The 24,940-nt window shown below is 41.7% G+C and overlaps 5 protein-coding genes across 6 annotated transcripts; 2 read left to right on the top strand and 3 right to left on the bottom strand.

The window, feature by feature from the left end:
- The first annotated feature begins 135 nt into the window (after positions 1-135).
- On the top strand, positions 136-3,085 carry LOC119551357 (membrane-bound transcription factor site-2 protease). The gene is made up of 5 exons (XM_037860678.1): positions 136-716; positions 771-928; positions 980-1,293; positions 1,350-1,787; positions 1,862-3,085. The coding sequence occupies exons 3-5, from the start codon at positions 1,219-1,221 to the stop codon at positions 2,873-2,875; spliced, it is 1,527 nt and encodes a 508-aa protein (XP_037716606.1). The 5' UTR covers positions 136-716; positions 771-928; positions 980-1,218; the 3' UTR covers positions 2,876-3,085.
- LOC119551358 lies at positions 151-762 on the bottom strand. Its single transcript, XM_037860679.1, has 2 exons — positions 458-762; positions 151-397 (listed from the first exon to the last, which is right to left on the bottom strand). Exons 1-2 carry the CDS (start codon positions 692-694, stop codon positions 200-202), a joined length of 435 nt encoding a protein of 144 aa, XP_037716607.1. The 5' UTR covers positions 695-762; the 3' UTR covers positions 151-199.
- On the bottom strand, positions 2,978-3,568 carry LOC119551359 (LYR motif-containing protein 2). Its single transcript, XM_037860680.1, has 2 exons — positions 3,402-3,568; positions 2,978-3,338 (listed from the first exon to the last, which is right to left on the bottom strand). The coding sequence occupies exons 1-2, from the start codon at positions 3,438-3,440 to the stop codon at positions 3,105-3,107; spliced, it is 273 nt and encodes a 90-aa protein (XP_037716608.1). The 5' UTR covers positions 3,441-3,568; the 3' UTR covers positions 2,978-3,104.
- A 768-nt stretch (positions 3,569-4,336) lies between these two features.
- On the top strand, positions 4,337-20,815 carry LOC119550563 (sine oculis-binding protein homolog). 2 transcript variants are annotated; one of them, XM_037859353.1, is made up of 5 exons: positions 4,337-4,643; positions 5,871-6,010; positions 7,608-7,751; positions 16,586-17,066; positions 18,895-20,815. In XM_037859353.1, the coding sequence occupies exons 3-5, from the start codon at positions 7,644-7,646 to the stop codon at positions 20,658-20,660; spliced, it is 2,355 nt and encodes a 784-aa protein (XP_037715281.1). In that variant the 5' UTR covers positions 4,337-4,643; positions 5,871-6,010; positions 7,608-7,643; the 3' UTR covers positions 20,661-20,815. The 2 variants fall into 2 exon arrangements, with proteins under 2 accessions (XP_037715281.1, XP_037715280.1); XM_037859352.1 differs by lacking the exons at positions 4,337-4,643; positions 5,871-6,010 and adding an exon at positions 6,037-6,309.
- A 121-nt stretch (positions 20,816-20,936) lies between these two features.
- LOC119550564 (guanine nucleotide-binding protein subunit beta-like protein 1) lies at positions 20,937-22,895 on the bottom strand. Its single transcript, XM_037859354.1, has 3 exons — positions 22,683-22,895; positions 21,648-22,161; positions 20,937-21,582 (listed from the first exon to the last, which is right to left on the bottom strand). The coding sequence occupies exons 1-3, from the start codon at positions 22,818-22,820 to the stop codon at positions 21,263-21,265; spliced, it is 972 nt and encodes a 323-aa protein (XP_037715282.1). The 5' UTR covers positions 22,821-22,895; the 3' UTR covers positions 20,937-21,262.
- Between the last annotated feature and the right edge of the window lie 2,045 nt (positions 22,896-24,940).

Below are 24,940 nucleotides of genomic sequence, written 5' to 3'. Positions count from 1 at the left end.
AAATAAAGATCCTTTTTTATAGAACTCCTTTTTGAATTGCCTAGAAAATATATTCCAAAATATACAGGTTTGTAAATCCAAGTAGGTTTCTGCCATTTTCTAAATTCTTATTAGGTATACGTCAAACTTTAATTACACTACAATTTTGAAAAAATAAATAAAGTACACTTCACGCGCAGATTTATAATACTTTGCAAAGTTAAGTGGCTGCATTTCTGCGATTTTCTTCCATAGTTTTGGTCGTGTGCAAAGCAATGCCAAGGAATATAAAGCTGATAGCCACGGATGTGAAGACGGCAGCCGGGAGATTCTTAAATAACGACTGCAGGATCATCGTGTATACGGCAATGGCCATGAGGAGCATGCACATGTACGGATAAACCAGCCACCTAATCACCTGCAAAAGAAAAACAAGCTAGTTAGATATTCTGCATTGAGTGGGCAAGAGCAGAAGTACCTTCCAAACTCCTATAATAAGCAGAAGCGAGACCAAGGCATATGCGGCCGATCCAGTGGTCCATACAATCTTCACCGCCTGAGAAACTCCCGCCAAGCTGGTCATGAAAAGGTAGCCGGCAGTCACACCCGACACGAAGGATATACAGGCCATTACGGAGACGACCACCCGGCTCGTCGGCAGAAGTCTTCTATATGTCAATTCGTGTTCGCTCATCTGGAATTTGTCCTTCCTCATTCATTTTTATGAAGTTTTTGACGTCAGTATATTCGCTGTCATGCTGTGTTTCAAATTTTGAATGTATTCTTTTCAGATCTATAAATATTTATTATTATATGGCCCCTTTACTATTTTTTCTTATACTTTTGTAACCAGCTAACGATTTTTCAACATTTATTTGACTTTCAAACTTTGAGCGCGCTTTTATGTTTGTCAATCGGCTATCGATTTATTATACCACTATCGATTAAAGTATGTAAGCGATTGCAATTAGCTTTTTAGTATTTATATTTTTTTACGCAGATTAATTTGCGCACAAGATTTCCAGACGTGATTAATGCTGATTTTTGGACTGGGTTTAACCGAATTGCCAGTACTTGGAGTCGGAACCGGAGGACTACGATTCCGGACAGGATTCCCGGTCGGAAGGGGACTACGAGCAGGTAGTGGTCCTGCAAACCGGAGAACTCTACCGAAGAAGGTTCCAATCCATCTGAATCACCATCCCCTAACTCCGATGACCTCTTGAAAGCGCACAAATAATGGATCCCTTGGTGTTCTTTGTAGTACTAGCTTCGCTCTACGGCGTTCTGTACTTCTTCGACCGCTTCTTCAAAGTAAGATCCATTGTAGCACTCCAAATATATCCAAGTACTAATGATTAATCCCTAAGAGCTGCATGCACTACCCTTACGATGCCTTCCTCAAGAACACCGGACTGAGTGTCAACTTCATGAGCCTCCATTGGCACACAAGTGCCTTCAATAGGACCCTCCTGCGTTGGGGATCCGCCGGAAACAGCTGCACCCGTAGAGTAATGCTCACCAGCTTCAATATCGGTGTCCTAGTCACCTTTTCGTTGCTACCGATTGGGCTCATCCTGCTCATTGCCACCATATTTAGTAGTGGCGAGCAGGAAAGCTCTTCGTCTGCATCCTCTCCAGTTGGAGTGCCCGTGCAGTTGGAAATTCTGCTGCCCGGTGTCAACTTGCCGCTGGAGGAGATCGGCTACTATATCACCACACTGGTGCTTTGTCTAGTGGTCCACGAAATGGGGCATGCCCTGGCCGCTGTCATGGAAGATGTGCCAGTCACCGGATTTGGTATAAAGGTAGGGATTGGGAAGGGAACATGACCATAACTTTACTTCATGAAAATATTAATATGTTAATCTCACCTTTTCAGTTCATCTTTTGCCTGCCGTTGGCATACACGGAGCTCTCCCACGATCACCTAAACGGCCTGCGTTGGTTCCGCAAACTACGCGTTTTGTGCGCCGGCATCTGGCACAACTTTGTGTTCGCCGGCGTGTGCTACCTCTTAATCTCAACGGTGGGCATCACCATGTCACCTCTGTACGCTTACAACCAGCATGTGGTGGTCACCGAATTAACCAGGAAATCTCCGCTGCGAGGGGAGCGCGGCTTGCAAGTGGACAATCAAATCACCCAAATAAACGGATGTCCGGTGGACAGCGAGGAAAGTTGGGTGACCTGCCTGCAGAACTCCCTGAAACTCAAGCCGGGCTACTGTGTGAGTGCGGACTTTGTGCAGCTAAACGACGAGAGCAGCGCCATTTCACATCACAGTATCGATGGACAGCTGCAGTGCTGCGATGAACTGAATCCCAATGTGAGTTGCTTCGAGGTGGTGGAGGATGTCAATGGTGATGTGCCCGTGGAGCTGCCGCAGCACGTATGCCTAAATGTGCGCCGCACTCTGGAGGAGGTAACGGAGCACTGTTCCTCAGGAGTCTGCAACGAGGGCTTTTGCCTGCGCCCGCTTATTCGAAATATCACTGCCATAATGACGTTTAAGCGGCAGAATTCACGAGGAGAAAAGCTGCCGCCGGTGATTTATGTGGGTCATCCCTGGGATGTGACCCGAACAGTAGATGTCTCAGCCTTTGTGCCGAGATACTCCTTCCTGAAGGCAGCGTGGCCGGATGCCTGGCTGCTGCTACTCAAGTACAACGTTGTCTTCAGCATAGGATTGGCCCTGATAAATGCCATCCCCTGCTTCGGCTTCGATGGCGCCCACATCACCAGCACCGTGATACACAGCTTCTTGGTGGGCCGAGTGGACCAGCATGCCAAGAGGGATCTCATCTCGGTGATCATCACCAGCGTGGGCTCTCTGCTCTTCGGACTGGCCCTGCTTAAGGTGGCCTGGCTGAGTTTCCTGCGACCTCTGCTTTAGAACTGATACTGATAACTGATAAATGGAACCTGGGAGTCCAACTCCCTCCAAAGACGCTAGACTGCTATTTCACCTCCACGAAACACAAGAAAACACAGCGAATTGTAGCACATCAAAGATTCGAAAGCTTTTGTCTTAGTCCGTAGTCCTAACTCGTATTTATTTTCGTACGGTTGTCGAGCTCAAAAATAAAATCAAATTAAGCTAAGATTGCTCTTTAAGATTGTTCCTATTTGCCCTCGCTGACTCCGCTCAACTGGAGGCTGGTCCTCAGTTCTGTGAGGCTGCGTCTGCCATGTTGGATGAGCATCTTAATGGCCACCTCGTCAGTTTGGTGGCGATTCGTCTCGAAGTCGTGTCGTGCCCAGGATCGCAGCTCCAACTGACTGTTTTTGTCGGGAACTTGGCGGATGGTGCGAAAGATTTCACGGTAGAGCTTCAGGACCTCTTGGCGCAGTATAAACTTTGGATAAATAGAATATATTGATTAAAACTGGTTTTTCAAAACCTTTAGAAATCTGCTTACCTGCTTTAAACTAAGTGCTGCTTTTGGTATCTTGGTCATTTTAGTATCAATAGGTTTTATTGCTTGTTATTTGTTAAGTCAATTTCTAAGTTATTTTAATATTCTTTTAGGTTTCTTTTCATTTTCCAAAACAATTTGTTATCATTTCGGCAGAACCATAATAAGAACAGCTGATTAACAGCTGCTAGGATTTTAGAGATGGGCTTTTTTTTAGAGCCTGCACTCAAGAAACGATAGTTTTCAAAGTTTATAAAAATACGTTACAATTTAAAATTAGATTAGATTATTTGTATCCATTTCTTATCCATTCCTAAAATTTAAATTTACAGTTATTATTTTTCGATTGACATAAAACAGCTATTGGAAAATATATTTTTCTTTTCCAGTCTCTTCAAAACTTCTTTGTAACCGGTAACGAATGAAACAAGCATGACAGTCCCTAAGGTTTTATGGATTTCATTTTCTCGACAATAGGTTTCTTTATTACATTTTTGAACACATCAAAGCGAGTATCATTTCTTATTAATAAATTGTATAATTATAGACTTATGTTTTGTTCATATGTTGTGTTATATGTATATTACTATGTCATTCTTAATGCACACAATTTATAAGACATTTGTCTTATCTTTTGAGATTAAAATATAGCTGCACTTAAAGTGATCTACTTTTCCCGGGGTATGGTGGGGAAACAATGTGTAGCCAAAAGTCAACGGCAATTAATGTTAAAATTGCAATTTTCATCAACTGTCACTAATGAGTCAGTCGCAGAAATAAAATAAATTGTTGTAATGTCTTAACAAACTTATGTTTTTGCGCATTGATGCGGCGTGGGAACGAAGGAAGTGACATCCAACACTAAATTTATCTGGCTCGTGTTCAATTTAAATTAAATTCACGGCATTAAATGCCACATTTGTCTACATGAATACATTGCTTGATTGGCATGCCAGCTGCTCTGCCTCTGTTTCGTCTCTGATTATGATGTTCTACTTGAGCAATTCGATTGTTCCCTCGGTCATTCTGGTTATTTAACGACAAGACCCATAGTCGCGAAGGGACTGGCACTATCTGCTGATAGTTGGTACTTGGAGTCGGCTAGTGGTAAGTTCTCCCCCAAGTACCGGGCTTATTGATGGAATTGCCAACTGTTTTTCTGATTCGGAGCCATGGTCACGTCCAGTTACCAATAACTCTGTTGGCCAGCAGTTGGGCCCTGTAGAGGGAATGTGATTCAACCAGGTAAGAAATTATTTCATTTTAGTGAACGAGAGATAGTATTTTTTTGCACTGAGATATTATACTTATTCTTGTTAATATTATAATATTTAAGTAAGTAGGTTTTTGAAGAGCTATTGCTATAATAACATTTAAAACTTACCTTTCTTTTATCATAAGGACATTACAACATTCCTATAATAAAGTAAGCCACATAAAAAACATAACATTTCGATGATAAAATAATGATTTTTTAGTATTATATAATAATATCTTTTTAAAAAAACCATAGAAAATAGGCCAAAACTGATTAAGAATAGCGAATATATCAATTTCGATATTATTTATCCTCGGTGCGCCTATACATACTCGAATACGACCTTTCTGGCTGTCAAAATGCATTTTCGCCTCGCATTACTTAAGTTGCTCCCCATTAATTTCCCATAGCCGTTCCTCTGATCTCTGCCCAAGTGCGTTTGTCTCCGCCGGCACAAGTATTTTGTGCAAATTAAAACAAAAATTGGACATAACATAAATATCAGAGGCAGAACAAAACGAAGGCAGGTGAAGCGGTGCGATTTATTTTTAACTGCCCAATGCTCCTACATATAGGAAATTATGCAAAAGAATCTCGCGCTGCAGCCGAATGCAATTTCGTTTTCGTTTTCATCTGCCAGAGATGCCAGCGTCTGCGCCGCTCTCTTGAGTCATTGCACTGCGAGAAAAAATGCTTTAAATATACATATAAGTTAAAAAATACTTCAGAGTTTTTAAAGTACGATTTGCTCAGTAGGAAAAATTTTTTAATTTCCCCTGAACTTTTTTCAGCATTTTGAGTTATTGTCAATCTAAATTTAATATTTCTTAAAATTATGAATAATTACTTCTTTTTATTATTTCAAGGCTAACCATCCCATATTTTGACATATCAGGAATTTCAGAAACACAAATAAAATAATAATATTCATTGCTATTTCTAATTTCTTAACTCTACCTTGGATTTTATTACAAAGGCAATCGAACTTTTACTTCTCAAATAATGTTTTTTCTTAAGTTAAAAAATATATGGGTATTTTATAGTTAATTTTGATAATACTTAATTTGTATAGAAGTATCTCTACAGAGATTTAATGAAAACTTTTTAATTAAAAGTGAATCTGTATATAACTATAATACATATGATCTTATCTTAAATTTTTTTTAAATCCCTCAACTTCTTTAATTCAGTAATTCATGGCATATTTTTCCCAGTGTGGCTGCTGGCTTGGACGCGAAGGGGGTGGCACTACGTCATCAAAACCAGACCCACAGCTGCGCCACAACGATGACGAAGAAACGAAGGCAACAACACCGAGGCAGCGGCTGAGCAGCGGAGCAGCAGAAGCAGAAAAGCAAGTAAAATCCACATGCCAGCGGAGTGCTGCCTCAAATGTTCATGAAACGCGGACGCGTGTGGACGTCGTTTTGCGCGGTACCCGCTTCGAAAACAGTTTGAAAATCCGAAACGGTTTTGTTCGAGTCGATCGGTTTGTTCGGTTGATTCGATACGAATTCTCGGGCCGTGCATGTGTGAAAGTGAAAACGAAATTAAGATTCAAAATGAGCACGGTGCATGAGTTTCCTTGACGTTCGCTTCGGAAAATCCATCTCAAGAAAACTGAAAGAGCGTGTGAAAGCAGAAAGGCCAATTGTGAGTGAGAGCTGAACAACACACACGCCAAAAATATAATGTTGAAAATATCTGGCTATTTTTGGAATATATATTTGTTTTTCCCACACGCTGCATTGGAAAATTTGTACCGCAAGTGAAGCAACACACAAAAAACCTCGAGAAATGATAATGCTTAAAAAATGCGAGATATACTTACGCTTTAATTGATCTTGCATTTTGTTTTTAAAAACTTTTCAAAAACAAAACAAAGCCATCTGAAAAATAAGAATACAAAAAAAGACAGACGAGTATCCAAGGCGAAAGAACAGCCAAAGTGAAATGTTTTTAATGGGCAATCAGAAATGATGAAGATCGGGCAGATATATCGGGTAGAACGAGGAAAGAACGCATTAAGGCTGTACAATGGCGATACTTTAATGATCTTGGAGGGATCTATAGCTAAAACCAGAGTGTATATCAAGATTTAGTACATTTCCGGAAATACCCATTGCTCAATTTTGGATACACAAAAATATTCCCTTCAGATTCCGATTACTTTCCTTTTAGCTGCACAGAAATAAATGGGGCATTCACATTTTCTTAGTGATTTAAATAAAGTTAAAATAATATATTGAATATAAATTAAATATGTTTAGATTCAAGATGCGGTTTAAATCACATAGCAAACCAGTAAATTTTAATATAGATTTGATTTTTTAAAATGCCATGATAGTTGTTTTTAATATAATTTAGCTAAAATTCGAAAACGAATATTAACTTTTTTTCTGTGTGGCAAAGTTTTCGTCTTTTTCTGTCCGATTTCCTCCGAAACAACAACAAATACTGGCATTATGTATATATCCCCAGTGTTATTGTGCTTTGGTGCTTTGTATTTTGTATCTGAATTCGAATTTGTAGTCTTGTGTCATGCGATAGGTGGTAACGTTTCGTTTCGTATGGGGTATTGAATTACAAGACACCAAAGTGCGCGCCAAGCGAACACGCTCGCTCACAGATACCCACGAATACATGTACAGCGAGGTGTATAAATATATCGCAGTCCGATTCTGAAGCATGCGTATCCAATGGATGCGAATCGGCCTGCAAAGCGGAGGGCCCAAGAACATATATCCGAACTGAGGAGTATCCGAAAAGAACTGTGAACCGGTGTAATTAATTGTTTTGGGGCCGAACAGTATCCGGTGATTGATGTAGCCAAAGTTCATTTGTTTACAGTGGCAAGATCAATGACTCGGCGTCCTATAAATACATACATCCCCCCAAAAAAAAACCTAAGCTACAACCCCAAGTGACCCCTGGCCTCTCTTGTGTTCCAGTTTCACCTAAAAAGAAATATTGAATATCCAGTCGAAATGTCCGCCAAGACGTCCCCATCGTCCACTTCTCGAGATGCCAACGTGGGATCCTCGAGTGCGATTCCCGTTCAGATCAAGAAAGAACTGCCCAGCGACGAGATAAAGGTGAGTCTTGTGAATGAATACTTTGAGATACTTTCTTGCCTTCTAATTAATTGCCCCTGTCTGCACATCATGCCGCCGAGTATTCAATAACAAGGATGCTGACAAAGTATGGAAGCCAAAGAGTGCGTTGAATTTAAAAATAAAGAACGATTTTCACTCTCTCTCTTGGCAAAATTTGTATCTTGAATTGCTGCGAATTTCATATACTTTGAATTATTGTTATTCGTTTTTGTGTTTAGATGGGGGAAAGGTGAATAACACCCACTCGCCATTTGCGTCTCTATATTTCTCGTTAGAAGTAGCTTTGGAGTGGATCGCATAACCCAGTGAGAGGATATTACAAATTTATTTGACTATAGAAAAATATTACAATGTGAAATAAAAATAGTTTGCACAACTATTATTGTTATTATTATTATAACTTGTTTAATCAATTAAAAGTAAATAGATAAAATTTATGTTTTCTCATTATTAGTTTCACTTGGAAATGCAAAGGATCCCCCTTTCCATACAGTAAAATACTTTTTTGCATCATATCCCATACACCAATTAGTTCATAAAATCGAATCGGGAAATATTTGGGAATGCAGTCCCCCCAACATTTTTAAATAATCAAAAAAATCAAAGAGTCGGTTTCAAAATGTCTGAGGCGAAAAAAGGGTTTAAAAAAAACACCAAAATTTGAAATATTTTTTTTTTTCAATAATCGAACTTTTCGTTTAAACCTTTAATAGAATTTATTTTTTTGCTAATATTTTATTTGATTTTAGACGAGAAAAGGTGAATAACACCCTCTTGTAGATTATTAAAATTCAGAAATATTTATAAAATAAAGAAAATATAATTTTTAAGTAATTTCAAGATTCCATTTACAACTGAAAGGATCTAATAATGCATGTTTCACAGTAACACACCTTTGCATCACACCCCATATCCCAATTAGACCATAAAACCGAATCGTGAAATATTTGGGGAACTGCATGTTGCACATAATTAGTTTCCATTTACAAGCGAGCGAGTTCAGATAGACGAGCCAAACGAGTACTTCCAACTAAGCACTGAAATCAAAGAATCGGACTCGAAATGCCGGGCCACAGAACCAAAAATCGTTTCGGCTTTCAGTTTGCTGTTGGGGGTATTTGGTACTTTTAAATGTTTATGCAATGGCAATGATAATACAACACCCCCGCAGCACAAAATTCCTTGCAACTTTGTTTCGGACCGGGTCCGGAATTTGTAAGAGGAGTTGCCGGTTGCAGCTGAGGAGATTCAGATTGCGATTGTGATTACGCGATTACGGGCCGTAAGTCGAGCGGGAGTTGGCGGTAATACTATATTGATAAATTTTTATAATCATTTTAACGAGTGAACGAGCGGGTCCGATTCCGATTCCGCCCCCGCCCCCGCCCTGCCCGTCCTGGCCATCCGCATTTGCTTTATCCGCCAAATGAGCAAAATTAATTTAATGCCACAGACAGGGACAGGGAGTCCCGTCCCAGAGCAACATTTTTGCAGCACGTGTAACCCGATCGGCGAATTGAAATTATACCCCTTGACTTGCAGTTGGGCGCAATGATACTTATTGTCGGGCATAAAGAGGGAAAACAAAAACAAAAGCGGCGGCGGCAGCAAAACCAAAATTATTATAATGAATGAGCTGGTCGGGGGCTTGGGAACCGAGTATCCGCTGGGGACTGAGGTTGGCGACTGGTTTTCTAGGTAAACGTGGGATTTATGTGGATATCTATATAGTTGTTCATGTCTGTCGTACGATATTTGTAATGCAATTGCGAGCTTGAAGCTTGAATTGGTCCCTGACACACTAATATATTTAAAGCATAAATATTTTATTGTAATTACTGGATAAATGCTATGCAAATCTGAGACCTATGTTGGATTTCTAGTTTAGTATTTTTGAGTGCAGTGAAAAATATATAATAAATTCATTTGAATTTGGTATTATACCTTTATGTACATATAACATGTATTTAATTTAAGGAATTCTTTGAAATTTCCAGGTTTTCATTTAGTTTTACTGTTCCCGGAATTAATACTGTTCTATATCGCTTACTCGTCTCTTTTTTGCCTTGCCGTAAAATTTCCTTTCACTCGGGTTCTTAATGTCGCTCAACCGCCTTTGAGTATGCAACACTTTGCTGGCTAAAAATATCAATTAAAAATATTGTAATTCATACCTTCCATTTTTGCTTACCTCACCCAGTTTCGGGTTCGTTTTCAGACTTTTAGCCTCCCCGCCAGCTCCCTGGCCATAATTACAAGCTGCATTTGCTGCAAAGACAGCAACCAGGACAAATTTTTACATTTAATGGCCCGAAGGCAGAAACACAGAGCGTAATTAAACAACAGCAATAAATCGGTTGAGGGTTAGGGATAAGGTATAAGGTATAAGGTACGGGGGAAGCAACACGAGCGCCCTTCATGGGTGCAATTTGATAGGACTGTGGTAAGGCGATATCCTTCAAGGTTTTCGCTTTGCGACCGATGTCAAGCTGAGGCTGAGACTGAGGCTGGGCCATATATATATCTAGTGAAACGGATGTCTTCGGGGCACACACTAGGCATTATCCTGGGAAGCAAATCAATAACTCTTTGTGGGCGGAATGTGGGAAAAACATGGTAAACAAAGTCCAGTGTTCTATATTAGTTTATGGGAATTAATTACAATCTATTGATTCAGTACCCTATAGCACATATCTAAATATATCTATTTCTTTTTTCATCAAAATAATCAATTGAAATATTAATTTAGAACTTCTAAAAGATACTTGTTGCAGTTTCTAACCTCTTCTGTTTCTCTTTAATGCTGCAATTTTCCCCCTTAATTATTTCTGATTAAGTGCACTACTATGTTTGTTGCACATCTTGGCATTCTGCAGCCATTGATGTAGTCATATAATATTCATCGCCTACGAATCGCCACCGTGCTAAGTGATGGCAGACTCCAAGCAACATTCTATGCATATAATCCAGGGTTCCGACAGTGGGGATTGGGTTACACTCGCACAACCGGGTGTACACTGTACCCGGATCGGATCGGGGAGACTGCGAGGGGCCAGTTGACAATGACGATGACGATGACACAATGACTGGCAGCCACTCAGGAGGACAAGGGACATGGGGGGGGTTTTGGGGGCAGCGGTGGCAACTGGGCTCAAATGTCGCCGCAGCAGCAGAACTTTAATAACAGCGCCGCAGATTGAGTTACAAACAAAATAGAATATGATAAATTCTACACAAAACACCAGGAACCAGAGCTCAAAGGTGCGACATGGGGGGGTTTCGAGGGGGGTTATCAAAGGAGGTTTCGTATAGTGTTGCAGTGCTCCCTGCCACATGCAACATGCCCCACTCCCACCCCCGGAACAGCAGCTCAAATTAAAATAGCGTTAAATTAATTCGAGCCACTGCCGATGGCCCGGCATTACGAAAGCGAACCCGAGTGGCCAGGAGGCAATGTGGATGGCAGGATCCGGATGGATATGGATGGATGAATGGGTGGCTCAAGGCCCTTGACTCTGCCAGGTGGCAGGTGCCCCGAAATGCAGCAGGTGGAGAGATCGATGTTCGTGGGGGCCGATATACAGTTTCCTAATTTTCACAGGGATTAAATCATTGGATTTAACTCTAAGCAGAGGATGAAAAGTGTTACAATTTTCCGCCATCGGAGAAACTATGTTAATATAGAAGTATCTAAGCATATCTGCATACTTCGTTTTTGATCCTAACGTGTGGTATTTATGAAAGATACCACATAAAGATAATATCGAAAGTTCGTAAACAAATATATGTAATTGCTATTCAGCAAATAATAGTAATAATAGTAAAGAAAATCCGCTTCAAATATTCAACAGAAAATCTAGTAAATATCTTAAATACTAAATAGTTATACTAAAGAGTTACTTAAAACTAACATATTATATTTTATAAATATTTCAGTCATAAATTTATTACCAAATTCTGGTGTTGATCTTACATAAAATTGGAACTAAGTTAAATATATTCTTAAAAAGTCCTTCTGACCTACCGTACACAACAAAAATAGTGAATATACTAGCAAACCCTTAGGTATTTCTTTCTGTAACCCTCCTCTTAAGTGCTTTGAGTTCATACACGTACATATGTATATCTCCGTCTGAACGGTGAGCCACCCATATCTGGTGTACATTAAAATGAAATAGAATATATCAGGGGGTTGGGAACTGAAAATTCGCAGAGCAAAAGCAACAAACGGCAAATGCCAAGTGTGTCATGTAAGAATTCAAAAGAAGGACGCGCGTCATTCAATCCTGAGCTATCGATATTCGATTACAGCAAACTAAAAACCGACTGACTCTGTGCACGAGTCTGAGAAAACTAGCGTAATTCTAGAATTTGTTGCCATTGGGTGTTGTTTCCACCGCCCGACCATACACATATATACTCTTTCGGGGTGGCGTTCGAGGGGCCTCGGATTGGATTCGGTCCGGACACCAGCTCTGCTGCAGCTCGGTTTTAGTTCGCCTTAGTCTCAGTTCAGTTTACTGGGTTCAGGGTGAGTTATTATAAGCGTATTGGGTTGCCCATCCCGCTCCTCCAGCCCCCCAGTCTGGGGGCAGCATTGCCGCGTCGTGTACTTTACATTATTCTATTAGGTTTCCTCGCCGGTAACCCTAGACGTGTATTAATGCGAGCCACTCGCATAACAGGCGGCTCCACTGCAGCGGGATGAGCCCCCTTGGATGTCTTCGGATGGGTTCGGAAGTAGGTCAGGAAAACGAAATCAATTTCGATCGATAGGTATAGTTGGGATTACTTTTCTTCAGTTACCGGAGGATGGTATTTAACCTTTAGAGATCTGTACTTTAATATTTTCCTTAGAATGAATAGCTTTACTGAAGTATACTATATAATTGTTGAAAGGTATACCCAAATCATACTAAGATCTATGTAATCAAAGATTGGCGAACAACCGTTAGATTGTATATAGCCTTTAGAGATCTGTACTTTACTATTTACCTTAGAGTGAATAACCTTACTGAAATGTACTATATAATTGTTTCTAGAAAGGTATACTCAAATCATAAAATGATTTTTATGATCGAAGATATGTACAACATTGCCGATCTTACAATGGCTCTAAAAGGTATTCCTTAGTTATTTAGAAGACGTATACAAAACGAGTTTGACAGTAACCCTATCCCATCAGACATACCATTATTTCTCTCAGTGCATTGAATGCCAGACAAAGAACGAACTTGGCTGTCGACTTGGAGTTCTCAGTTCCCGCTACTCACCCGTCAAGTTGGTTCATTACGATTCATAATAAAAAGGGGAATACGATATGTTTTTGTAAGTTGAGATGTTGCGAAATGAAAGAAAACACAACCAACTTGGAACAGTCAGATAGAGAACGTGAATTGCAAATGTATCCACTGGATTCTTGGGCAATAATTACGAAAAAGCAAAATGAAAATGAAAAGCCAACCATGAATCTGAACAGATTGCTTGGCGGGCGGGGAAAGATTCGAAATTCGAATTGGAAATGTAAAGGTAGACGTGTGTGTTTGTATTCTTCTTAATATAATACATACTACTTTCATACATACCACTGGACGGGCAGAGCGAATCAGATCCCAACTCCATCAACAACAACAGACGGCATACAATTTCAGTTTTTAATTAATTGATTTTTATTCGCATTTCGGTGTAGAGTTTCAAGCATGGGCGCGAGTTTGAATGTCGCTGGCGGAGAAGGCACTGGAAAAAAATCCGAAACAAAACAAAATTTTATCATAAAAAATCTAATTTAAATGAAAGTTAAAAAAACGATGAAATAAATTTGCGAGATCCAACATTATAACGTAACTTGAGCTGGTAACTGAAATTTAATAATATTTTTATACCCTCTTAGATGGTATCGTTTCCGATCCTATAAATTATATTTTTATTCTTCATCAGGATGAATCTTGTCATGTCCGCCTGTTTGTCCGTATTTCTGTTTGTCTGTCCGTATGAAGCTCTCTCAGAGCTCTCAACAGCTTGAAAGTATGATACTAAAATGTATTTTCAATTTAAAAGTGGGAATCAAAATAAAATGGTATATTTTTGTTTGTAGATAGATATTATTATTAAATGGTACTCCATTTTTCCCTCTGCATGTCCCCACTTGTCCGACCTCTCTGGTCCTCCCCACGAACCCGTTGAGCCACTGTCAGGCAGCAGAGAGCTGAAAAACTGAACGAACGCACAAATCAGAAATTAAAAACCGAACATAAATTAACAGACAAATGATACTAAAAACCGAGCTGCCGAAAGAGACGGCGCATGGGATAATGAGAGAGACGGAGGGAGTGGAGTCGTATCTCCAGCTCCGTTCCTCCATTCCTCCGGTTACGGTTACTGCAAGATGCTGAACTTGAGCCGAGCGTGCGTCCATAACCCCCTCCCCCCAGCCGTAACTCCCCCCTATAGAGATATATATATCCATCCCACCTGGACGAGGTCGCACCTGAGGCGTGTAATTGATACGCTCAGGCAGCCGTCTCCGGAGATTTTATCGTGCGAATTGTTAATACTCTTTTCGCTTCTCGCAGCCGCAGACAGCAAAAACCTGAATGCGAATGCTCATGCGATTGTCACCGATACGCGAATTGCTGGAAAACAACCAAGCGAGCGTGTGAGCGCTGTTCATGGAGTGCGAAAGAAAGAGGTGCTCAAGTGCGAAAGAGATGGGCTTGGCGGTGCGAAAGAGAGGCCCTGACGGGGGTCCGATAGAGACGGCGACTTATTAGACGACTTGCATTTGTCAGCAAGTTGGCAGCAACGCTTAATTTGAAGAGTATCGGGTGTCGCCGGGGATATCCAGTTTGTCTGGAGCTCGTGATAGATGCAATGAAGGCGATGAATCATCTGGCCAGCATTGGCCAATTGTGGCTTTGCCTTTGGCTCGGTCGCGCGGACCAATTTCCCCTGAATCTCAGCATTGGACACCAATTGTGGTCACATGGCGTATGAGCAATTTGGCTTTCTGCAGAAGCAGTTATCTACGGGAAAGTGTAACCCAAAAGGGCTACAGAGAAAGAAAATACCATACGTATATCTGTTTAAATGATAGTGCCAATTTTAGTGCATAATATGTATATTAAATTGATGGTATCATCTTCTTAATGATAAATAAAAATGTTTATTATAACAGAGAAAAATATACAAGTACATTGTTCTTGATTTAAGAACATTAGTTCTTAAAAACCATGTAAGTATTAAGATTCTAAATTTTAGAATGAAAGGTTGAGAAGAAGATAACTTAAAAGGAGTTTCTTTAACAACTTTTCAATAAGTATACATTACTGACTGGATTATTAGGTTATTTGTTGAGATATACAATAAACATACCGCTAATTCATCTTGACTTAAACATAAAGAAAACATTTCCATCTTCGAAAATGTAGATCTTTTTTAAGAACATTCTGAACTCAGATTAGAATGTCAGAATTCTCTCTGTGAAGATTTAAATTGAAACATAAGATCAAAGATATATTGCTTTAAACATGCTAAGACCTTTAAAATTCCATCAGCTTTTTGTGTTATTTTCTTAGCTGTTGCAAATATTATTATCTGCTAACCCTTTTTAACCCCGCCACTGACTAAAGACTTTGTTCAGTAAAAACCACGTTAAATTTGAGAATTTCAATGTAACCTGATCCCCAGTTTGTGCAGCTCTCACAGCCTTGTGTGAGATTCGTATGTGCAGCACAGGCAGGCTCAGAAAGATACATATGTACGTATATCTCCCTTGGGATTGGAATGGAAATGGGAATGCAAGAGCCAGAAAAGAACAGCTTCAAAAGCCGCAAATGTTTTCTGCATCTTGGACTTCAGGACTGAGGCTGAATTTTCGACTTAAATTTAAAGCAAAGAGACAGAAGACACACGCAAAGCGGCAGAGTTTGTCCGGGGGTATTGGGTATCAATGTCAGTGCAGGCAGAATCAAAACAAGGGGCGGAGATACAAGGGGAGATACCCATACCCTTGCAAAGGAAGTATGCAAATGCCACCCACTCGGGCCCCCCGAAAAAGCCAAATAGACCGGCCCTCTGGCCGTAATGAAGCGCTCTGTTACCTGTTTGTGTGGCGATATGTTTGTGGAAAATCGCTTGTGTGAGGTGTTTGATGCGTGGTTTTATCCCCCAGAGTTATCGATTACCCTGCAACTTTGCGGGCCTCGGGGGAAAATGCTTTGATACGGTTAGATAAGGACTCGCATAATTGGACCTTGAGATCAGAGGTCAACGGGCATGGAGTCTATAATTAGTGAAAGTATCGTGGGCTTTGGTGACTGTGTTTTTGGTCTCTCTACCCCTTATGCGTTTATTGGACCCCGTTTTAAAACCAGTAGTTGGCCGCAACTTTACACCTGTATGGCTGGGTATTACTCCAAGTTATCGTAGCTGCTATTTAGTACACGCTAGGAAATACAAAATATTAAATATTAAAATAAGATAAAAAAAATATAGAAACACATGTTACTAAGAAATATCTATAAGCCAACAATAAATTTGGTATATCCCTGTTATAAAGTAAATTAAAGCAAGGATTTAAGGAACTGAAGGGTGGAAAATCAATGGCAACTATTATTGGTCATATGGTGACAACAAATTTATGAAAATATATTAATATATAAAGAATCCTAGATGGCAAGGAGTATAATTAAATCTGATAGAATTACTATCTAAATCTGCATTACCCAAAGTGCTACGGAATTTATCTCCGGGGATGTCTTATGTGAATCTACTTCCCCATAACTCATCCTCCTCTGTTTGTCTTCTCTTTCCAGGAATTCGCGCACAACACCATGAACGAGCTGCTCGGCTGGTATGGATTCGAGGGTGTGGATGTGGATCGTCTTGACCTCACAGCCAAGACATCGCGCCTGCTGCAGAGTGCCGCTGCCGCCGCGGTGGCCAGCCAACAGCAGCAGCACCACCAGAGTCACCAGAACCACCAGCACCACCACCAGATGGAGCAGCATCCCAGTCTGGAGAGGAAGCGGGGCAGTTTGTTGCGCAGTAGTCGCAGTTCCTTGGCGGCAGCCTATCACAATAACAATAATAATGCCAGCAGCAACAAGAACAATGGGGGTGTCGGAGGGGGCGGCGCGGGCGGTGGGAGTGGCCGGAAGGGCGGGCTGCTGAACTGCAGCAGCACCACCACCACGCCCTCGGACCACGACACTCGCAGCTCTCGGGAGGAGGACTCCAAGAGTCCGCACTCCATCGGGAAACCAGCGGGAGTACCGCAGACGGAGGAGAAAATAGGTGCGTATGTCACAGATGCCAATATAAGAATATACAAGATCTTATATTAATGATCTTCAATTTAGTTTTTTTAGTTAATCATGTTTTATTTTGTAAAAAACATATATCATCACACTAGCTTAGTCGATTTTTGTTTGTCCATTAATCTGTCCGTCCGTATCTTGAAAACTATAAAAGCTAGAGAGTTGGGGCTAAGCATACAGATTCTAATGGCTCTATAGAATCTTTGTTTCGGCGTAAATTTAAACTGATTTTTAAAGATCAATGCCCAATGGCATTCATATTATAATACCAATCGCAATATTATTTAAAAATTTATGAATTACTAAGTAAAAAAGGTCTTGCATGGTCAATAGTACCACTACCATCCGCTATGTGGCGCCAAAAGATATGCCATGGAATGGTATATTAAAAATAGTCAATAGGCAAAATACTTTTTCTTGTTTTAAAGTAAGCTAAGTAACGAGTATCTGATAGTCGAGGCACTCGACACTAGCGTATTTTTTAGTATAAGCCATGAGTTTGATATAGGATAGATGCGGTAAGAATTTCACGAAGAGCTTTCCCATTAACAGCACGCCAATAAAGTGAGAAGGTACAAAAATTTATTTTGTATTTTATTTTATACTTTTTTGGGGCATGGTAAAACTAAATAACCAAAAATTAAAGTCATGGTGCAATGGGTAACTCGAGCCGAGAGCAACCGAAAATTGACAGCCAAAGTCAAAATCAAAAATTAGTAACCGACCTAAAAACCTCCCTAGCCTAGCCACAACCCACTCACAATCTGCTTGCTTCTGGGGGCTTTTGTTTTTTGAACGGAATTCGATAACTTGGACTTTTGTGCTCCCCCGAATCCCTCCAATCCTTCAGTGCATTCGGAGCCACAGACAGGCTCGACGAAACTGTGCTAACTTTTCATCAACTCCTGCCGGAGTTTTCCGATGCCTGCATTATCGAATAACAGATTCATTAAGAGCCAAATATGGTTTACACATTTTTGGCCAGCAGGGAGCAGGAAGTGCAGGGGATATTAGGAATAGGATATCCAGAGCTCAGTTTGTATGGCAGCCGGAGGATATCCAATTTGCAATTCGGTAGGATTTAATTTTCGTTCTAATAGTACTTTTATGATTTCAAATTGTGCCATGTTTTGTTTAATTCATGGCTTCCAGGCAATTAAAATTTGTTTAAATTTCATGGAACAGTTTTAGAATTCAAGCTGTTGGCTTTATTTTAAGTGGCTTGTACGGTCTTCAAAACAAAAGCATTTTTTTATATTTATAAATTATTTTAGGCTATCTAGATTACTCCGTGAAATCTTCACGTCACGGAACAAGAGTTTAGATGATAAAGAAGTTGCAAGTTTTATTTTTTATCTCGTCTTAAAATCCGGTGGACACATAACCTCAAAAAGTTACGAACGTTTTTAAATTTGCAACACATATTCCGCATATAAGCAAATAATATTTGAAAGAACAATTTTTTTGAAGTTTTACAAATTTTAATTTTTTTTTTAAAAGCTAACAGGTAATATATACACTTTAATTTTCTGACGATCCTGTCACCTGTTATGATATCCAAGATTTTTCGGAGCCTAAAAAAATTGTTTCAGCTGGATAGTTTTCAATATTTTTGATGGCGGTTTATTTTTATTTATTAATATTTTATTCCCTGCAACCCCTTAAAAAATATTTTTATTTATATTTTAAAATATATAATGTATATATTATCTCAGATTAGGGGAAAGTTTCTAAAGGATTTTTATTAAAGTTCGAAAAAGTTATCCCACTTTTACTCATCATAAAATCTCTCGCCTCCATTACAGACTTCAGCAACTGCTGCTGGTGCCATCGACCGATTGCGGAGAATGCGCCGGATTACCTGACCAGTTGCGACGGACCGCGGTACTGTTCCGAATCCTGCTTTGCCCAGAGCCGGAGGGCATCCTTTAAGAAGGCCAAGACCTGCGACTGGTGCAAGCACGTCCGCCACGCGGTGAGCTACGTGGACTTCCAGGATGGCGCCTCCCAGCTGCAGTTCTGCTCGGAGAAGTGCCTCAACCAGTACAAGATGCAGATATTCTGCCACGAGACGCAGGCCCACCTCGACATGCATCCGCACCTGAGGGATCAGGCTCTGGATGCGGGCAGCGAGGCTGGTCTGATTACGCCGGACCTGTGGCTCCGCAACTGCAGGAGTCGCTCGGCATCGCCTGCCTCCACACTATCGGTGTCTCCGGGTCCACCTGCCATCCCAGCGGCACCCAGTCGCTGCCAAGACTCGCCACCTAGTCATCATCCCAGCAAACCCCTGATCTCAGTGGCTCCCGTCTCGAAGTTGCTGGCCCAGAAGAGTCCTGGCCCAGCCGGGGTACCGCCTCCACCGCCGCCGCCTGTCCAACGGCATTTGGGCGCCAAGATGGGTCGCCGGAAGCGGCGAGGCCTCTCCTCCTCCTCGGGATCGGAAACAGTTGCCAGTCTGCTGCAGAAACAGCAACAACATCAGCAGCAGCAACATCAGCAGCAGCACCAGCAACATCAGGCGACTCCCACTTTAACGGCTGACTTTGCGGGTTCCAGTGTTCCACTGCCACCTCTCTCGCCCATGCCAAGTGTCCAGGAGTCACCACCACAGCAGCAGGCTCCTCCTCAGGTGCCTCCACCACAGGCTCTTCCACGAGGACCCACGGCCATCCCGGCCAGCTACTTCGCCACGCCCTCGAACGGAGTGCCCATGGGCCATCCATTCGTGGGACGTCCTCCACCGCCGCCGCATCACTTTATGCATCCTCCGCCGCATGGTATGATGCCCCGTGGATTCGGTCCTCCCTTTGGGCCCCCACTTCCTCCACAAATGCCCGAGCTGGGCGCCCTTCTGGGTGCTGTTCCGCCGGTGACCGTAATGGTGCCCTATCCCATCATCATCCCCCTGCCCATACCCATACCTGTTCCGCTGCCAGTGATGGATTTCTACAAGGCTCACCTGACTCCCGAGCAGAGGAAGCGTTTCGACGAGGAGCGTGCTGCCCCGAGCAGACAGGAAACCCAAGGAGAGCAAGAGCAACCACTGGAGCCGCTGGACTGCAGCAAAACCAGAAGTGAGCTGGAGGAGGAAAAACCAGAAGTGGAGAAACCAAAGGAGCCCCGCGAGGAGTTGGACAACGATCAGGAAGAGGATGATAAGGAATCCATACCAAAGACAAATCCAGACAGGGACACCACCCCGGCTTCGCCATCAATCTCGCAGGAGTCGTCGTCTTCGCCGCAGGAGACGCACTGCATCGTGCGGGATTCGGCGCAATCCGAGCCGGAGGCGGACAGCCAGAAGCTGCCCAAGCTAAAGATCACGCGGCTGCAGACCAAGCGGACGCTCATCCAAACCAAAGAGGCGGCGGCCGAGTGCAGTCGACCGCTGCGCAAGCGCAAGAGGATCATCGACTGCGATTTCCAAAAGATGACCGTCAAGGAACCGGAAGTGGCCACCGATGGCTCCCAGAGCAACGGCAGCAGCGTCAAGGAGGCGGATCCGGATGTAGAGTGCAATACGAACAGCAACCACAGCAGCAGTGGGCATGCTAAAGCTAAAAAATAGATGTAGACCTTAGGTTTTACCCTTAAAAAGTAGTAGAATGTATTTATCTATGTATGTGAGAGCGTGTGTCAGTGTGTATGTGTAAGCGGAAGCGGAAATGGAGTCCGGAGAAAGAAATAGAGAGCTAGCGGAAGGCACAAAGTGCATGCGGTAATCAGAATTGAATCTTAATAAACTAAAATATAACTTATCAAAGGGAAACCTTTGTAATTATTGGTCGGCAACAATCTTAATCCAGCTACGTACAAAATAAAAGTATCCTAGATGGCCACAAAATATTTTCATATAAACTTTAATATGATTACATACACTTCATTCAAATATCTCGTTTTCCTCAAGGAGTTCCAAAAGGAAATTAGTTTTAGGTGCTTATTATTATCGAATCTAGCTGCAGGCACCTACGATATGCATAGTATGTTGCCAAAGCAATCAATTGGCTTCAAACATAACTATAGTCATTAACATTTTCTGAACCAAAGCAACTGTCCAAAGGTCATTAAAAAAATACTTGTACCCGGAAAGTTGATTTAAGAGGATTTCTGGATCGTTGCATCCAAAGGTTTCTGGTACAGACACTGTAACACTTAAGATTAGATCGCAGCTTAGTTGTAGAGGTCCCACAGGGATATCTGGCTGTCCATGCCTGCTGCCGCCATGATGGGAGCCCGCCACATGGCCACCTGTTGGCTGGAGTAGGCTAGGTCCATCACTCCGCCATTTTTGTGCTGCGTGAGCACGGCCAGTGGCCGGAGACTCTTCCACGAGAAAATCCGAATGCGTCCGTCCCAGCCGCCACTGGCGAACACCTTCTGGTCGGACCGAATACGGACGCAATTCACCCCAGGATTCTTGATGCACAGCTCCGAGCCCTTCTGCAGTTGCATCGAGGGTCTTTGGTAGCTGAAACTAATCAGCTTATCGGCTGTAAATAAGAAAAACATGGCTTAGTAACAGGAAAAATGTATTTAAGCTCAAATTCTGACTTACTTGGACTACCCACAATGCCGCGATTGGTAACCGGATCATAGTCAACGGACGTGGCATCCTGGGCCAACTCCAGCACATCCACAATGACGCCCGAGCTGATGTCCCAGGTGAGGAAGTGACCCGACTCGTAGCCAGCCAGCAGGAACAGCTGCGAGGCGCACTCGAAGGGCTTGAAGCAGGTGACACTGCCCAGTTTGGGTAGCTGCGGATCGTCTGGAACCAACATTTGGGTTGGGGCCGCTGCATCCGTCACATGGAGCACCCCGATGGAGGACTCATCGCAGGGATAGAAGAGCAGCTGCTCGTTGGTGTTGCTGGTGCCCGTGTGCAGGGCAGATCTGCAGAAGCCTAGGTGGTTGCCCGGAATGCTGCGCTCCTTCACGTAGCTACTGCCGCCGATGGAGAACATGGTGACGGTGCCGCCCTTTTCCTGGGTCACCAGGCGATCGGGAGTGTGGTGTAGGCTGGTTATGGGGTCGGATCCCACCTCGAAGTGCAGGGCGGAGCGGTTGGTCTGCAAGGGGAGCAAGTACAAGGGATTATTCATTGAATTTAATAGCTATAATTTATAACTACATATGTAGGTGATAGGTTATCACTGATAACATAATCCTCGATCAAGTACAATAACATAAATTAACATGAAACTAAATAATTACTTGCGTTATATTGTGTTCTATGTTAGGAACGATTGATTCTATTATGAACTTGCCTTTAAATAATAGCAAGGAATTTTCCCTTTTTATCCAACTTGGCACATGTACTACTTTTTAGATTACATTTTAATTCTATGGCTACCTTAAGAATGATTCTTTGAAAAAATTTGGCACCGGCGGTGCGATAGTGCTATAAATATTTCAAGACAGTTGGATCAAGATCGGACTATAAAACATGTATTCGAACGATCAACAGGTAAGAACATGAAAACATATACATCAAAACTAGCATTTTACTAAATATTTTAACTGGTCTTCGATTACTTTAGAACTTTAGTTAGTTCCTTATCAATAGGTAGTGCAAATATGAGGTTATCACCTGTAAGTCCCAAAGGAAAACACTGCCTTTAATAGTTCCCGCCAACAATCGATCGTTCTCCTGAAAGCACAGTGAATTTACGGCTCCCATGTCGGGGGATCGTAGGCTGAATACGGGATCTGGTGGTAGCACAGCCATAATTAGTTTTGTTTAAATTAATTAACTAAAGTGAGTTTGTTTTTGTTTGGTCTCGTGGTAGTGTGACCGTTGCGGGAATTTTCAAAAAAGACATGGACAATTCTATTGAATTTTAATCGAGAGCGTTGCCAGACTTTGCTGTAGTTCGGGGTAAAAACAATAGAGGGCGATGCATTTGGCGCGCTGTCAACAAAATTTAAACGATTTGCCGTTAGCGGCATACAGAATACATGATTTGGTGGTAGCTCAGCGATACTAGTTTTTTAAAAATTAATTAACAAAAATGAACTTTGTTTTGCTTTGTCCTATGAAGTGTAGCCGTTGCGGGAAATTTCAAGAAAGATGGGAACAACGTTATCGCTTTTAAGTCAAGAGCGTTGCCAAGCTTTGTTGTAGTTCTATGCAAAAAACGCCAGAGGGCGCTGCATTTGGCGCGTATCGCACAAATTTCAAACGATTTGCCGCCAGCAGCTGTGTGACCCAACGCAAGACCCACGACGAATGTCTTTCTTTTTCACTAAACGTAGTAGCTTCTTGCGGAGAAAACGAGCTTAAAATTTTACAGCGAAAAATCATTAAGTCACTAAATGCGCGGACTATTAAAAAACATAACGTGCACCAAAGGCTTACGCGGCTTTAATGGACTTTGTCAGCGGTCTCTCGTCTCTCATGTGGCCTAGACGCTAAGGCCCGAATCGTAAAAGACTTGTCAGCCGCGCGCACTTGGCCAGATTGCGAGCGAAGAAAACGGCCCCAAAAAAGAGATATACTTATATGTGTATATATAGAGTCCATTCTGCCGGCCGTCCGCAACAAAGATCGCAAAATAAACATGCCATAAGCTCGTTAATCAATGCTAAGTTGACAGTTTTAAGTGGTTTTAGCGAGCCAACACCAGCGCAAACGGCAAATAAGTCGGAGACTCCTGTTGTGCCGCAGGCTCAGCATGATTTACGGTCCCAAAAAAATGCGCTATATTTTAATTGAGTGCAAGAATTTATTTGAAATTTGAAATCTTTCGTTTTCGGCTTTTGCCAAACAATGTGAATTTGGAAATGAAATACCATACAAGAAATGTATTTTTTAATATTTTAGGAGTAAAAATAATTGTTTTTAAACACGTTTTTAGCGCCCAGGATTTAAAGAAATTTAAAAGTAACTCCAACAAAATAAATAACATCCAATAAGAAAATAAAACTAAACTATTCATTGCTTTGGTCGACCAAAATAGGTCGTTTAATTTATCATTTCCAATGCAGTTGAACTTCCCTAACTCGTTGTCTCCATAAGTCGAACTAGTTTTATTGGCAATAGAAAAAATAAATGCTCATAAAATGTACTTTATGACTTAGTCTCCATAACTCGAACATGGCAGAGTTATTGATATTCGAGCAATATTTCTATTTTGGAGTTAACTTATTTTGCACATTTACGATTAGTCGATATCTTAAGCCATTTCACAGGTGCTCACTCTCGGCATTTAAACTGCACTCTTCCGCAGTTGACTAGACAATTCGATTTGGATGCAACAAGTTAACACGTTTTCCCTTACCTCAAGCCCATAAACCCAACCCTTTTAGCCCCATTCAGACGTCTGGTAAACAGTTCAAAATGCGGCTATAAGTTCATTTAACTACCGAGCCAATCATAAAAAGGGTTCAAGCCCGTATGACCATTCCAGCTCATTTGCTTTCGACTCGGTTAATTCTTTTTGTCTCCCACAGGATAAAGGAGGAGTTGGGGCCAGAGGTAGCTGAACGACAAGTCCATAAATCTTTTCGCCACAGAACCAAAGGCACGAATTCGAATACGAATACGAATCGGTGGAAGTGAGGCGTTTAAACTATTTATGCATGTTGGGTAATCCATTTGAAATGGGTCAACGACTACAACAGCAATAACAACAACATCAGGAACGGGAACAACGAGCTCATAAAACTCCTTAAACGTTTCCAATAACCCAACCCAGTTCGAAGTTGAAAACATATTGGCTTGTTACCTTAATGAAGTCATAAATTTTCGCTATCGCATTCGGGCCATCTCGGCCAGAAAAGAGAGTCCCCAGTACCACATTGGAGTCCCAAGCGAGTCCCCGAGCTACAGGTTTCTAAGGAATTCCA

The sequence above is a fragment of the Drosophila subpulchrella genome, chromosome 2R (assembly GCF_014743375.2).
Source record: "Drosophila subpulchrella strain 33 F10 #4 breed RU33 chromosome 2R, RU_Dsub_v1.1 Primary Assembly, whole genome shotgun sequence".
Taxonomy (NCBI): Eukaryota; Metazoa; Arthropoda; class Insecta; order Diptera; family Drosophilidae; genus Drosophila; species Drosophila subpulchrella.
This window is presented reverse-complemented; position numbering and strand designations above follow the sequence as displayed.

Coding starts and splice junctions, on each gene's coding strand:
- LOC119551359 (XM_037860680.1), bottom strand. CDS start 3,440: ATGACCAAGATACCAAAAGCAGCACTTAGTTTAAAGCAG. Junction 3,339..3,401: donor CAGCACTTAGTTTAAAGCAG/GTAAGCAGATTT, acceptor ATTTATCCAAAG/TTTATACTGCGCCAAGAGGT.
- LOC119551357 (XM_037860678.1), top strand. CDS start 1,219: ATGGATCCCTTGGTGTTCTTTGTAGTACTAGCTTCGCTCTACGGCGTT. Junction 1,294..1,349: donor TCTTCGACCGCTTCTTCAAA/GTAAGATCCATT, acceptor TTAATCCCTAAG/AGCTGCATGCACTACCCTTA. Junction 1,788..1,861: donor TCACCGGATTTGGTATAAAG/GTAGGGATTGGG, acceptor TCACCTTTTCAG/TTCATCTTTTGCCTGCCGTT.
- LOC119550563 (XM_037859352.1), top strand. CDS start 6,232: ATGAGTTTCCTTGACGTTCGCTTCGGAAAATCCATCTCAAGAAAACTG. Junction 6,310..7,607: donor TGAAAGCAGAAAGGCCAATT/GTGAGTGAGAGC, acceptor CTTGTGTTCCAG/TTTCACCTAAAAAGAAATAT. Junction 7,752..16,585: donor TGCCCAGCGACGAGATAAAG/GTGAGTCTTGTG, acceptor TTCTCTTTCCAG/GAATTCGCGCACAACACCAT.
- LOC119551358 (XM_037860679.1), bottom strand. CDS start 694: ATGAGGAAGGACAAATTCCAGATGAGCGAACACGAATTGACATATAGA. Junction 398..457: donor TTATTATAGGAGTTTGGAAG/GTACTTCTGCTC, acceptor TTTCTTTTGCAG/GTGATTAGGTGGCTGGTTTA.
- LOC119550564 (XM_037859354.1), bottom strand. CDS start 22,820: ATGGCTGTGCTACCACCAGATCCCGTATTCAGCCTACGATCCCCCGAC. Junction 22,162..22,682: donor TTTTCCTTTGGGACTTACAG/GTGATAACCTCA, acceptor CTCCCCTTGCAG/ACCAACCGCTCCGCCCTGCA. Junction 21,583..21,647: donor CGGCATTGTGGGTAGTCCAA/GTAAGTCAGAAT, acceptor TCTTATTTACAG/CCGATAAGCTGATTAGTTTC.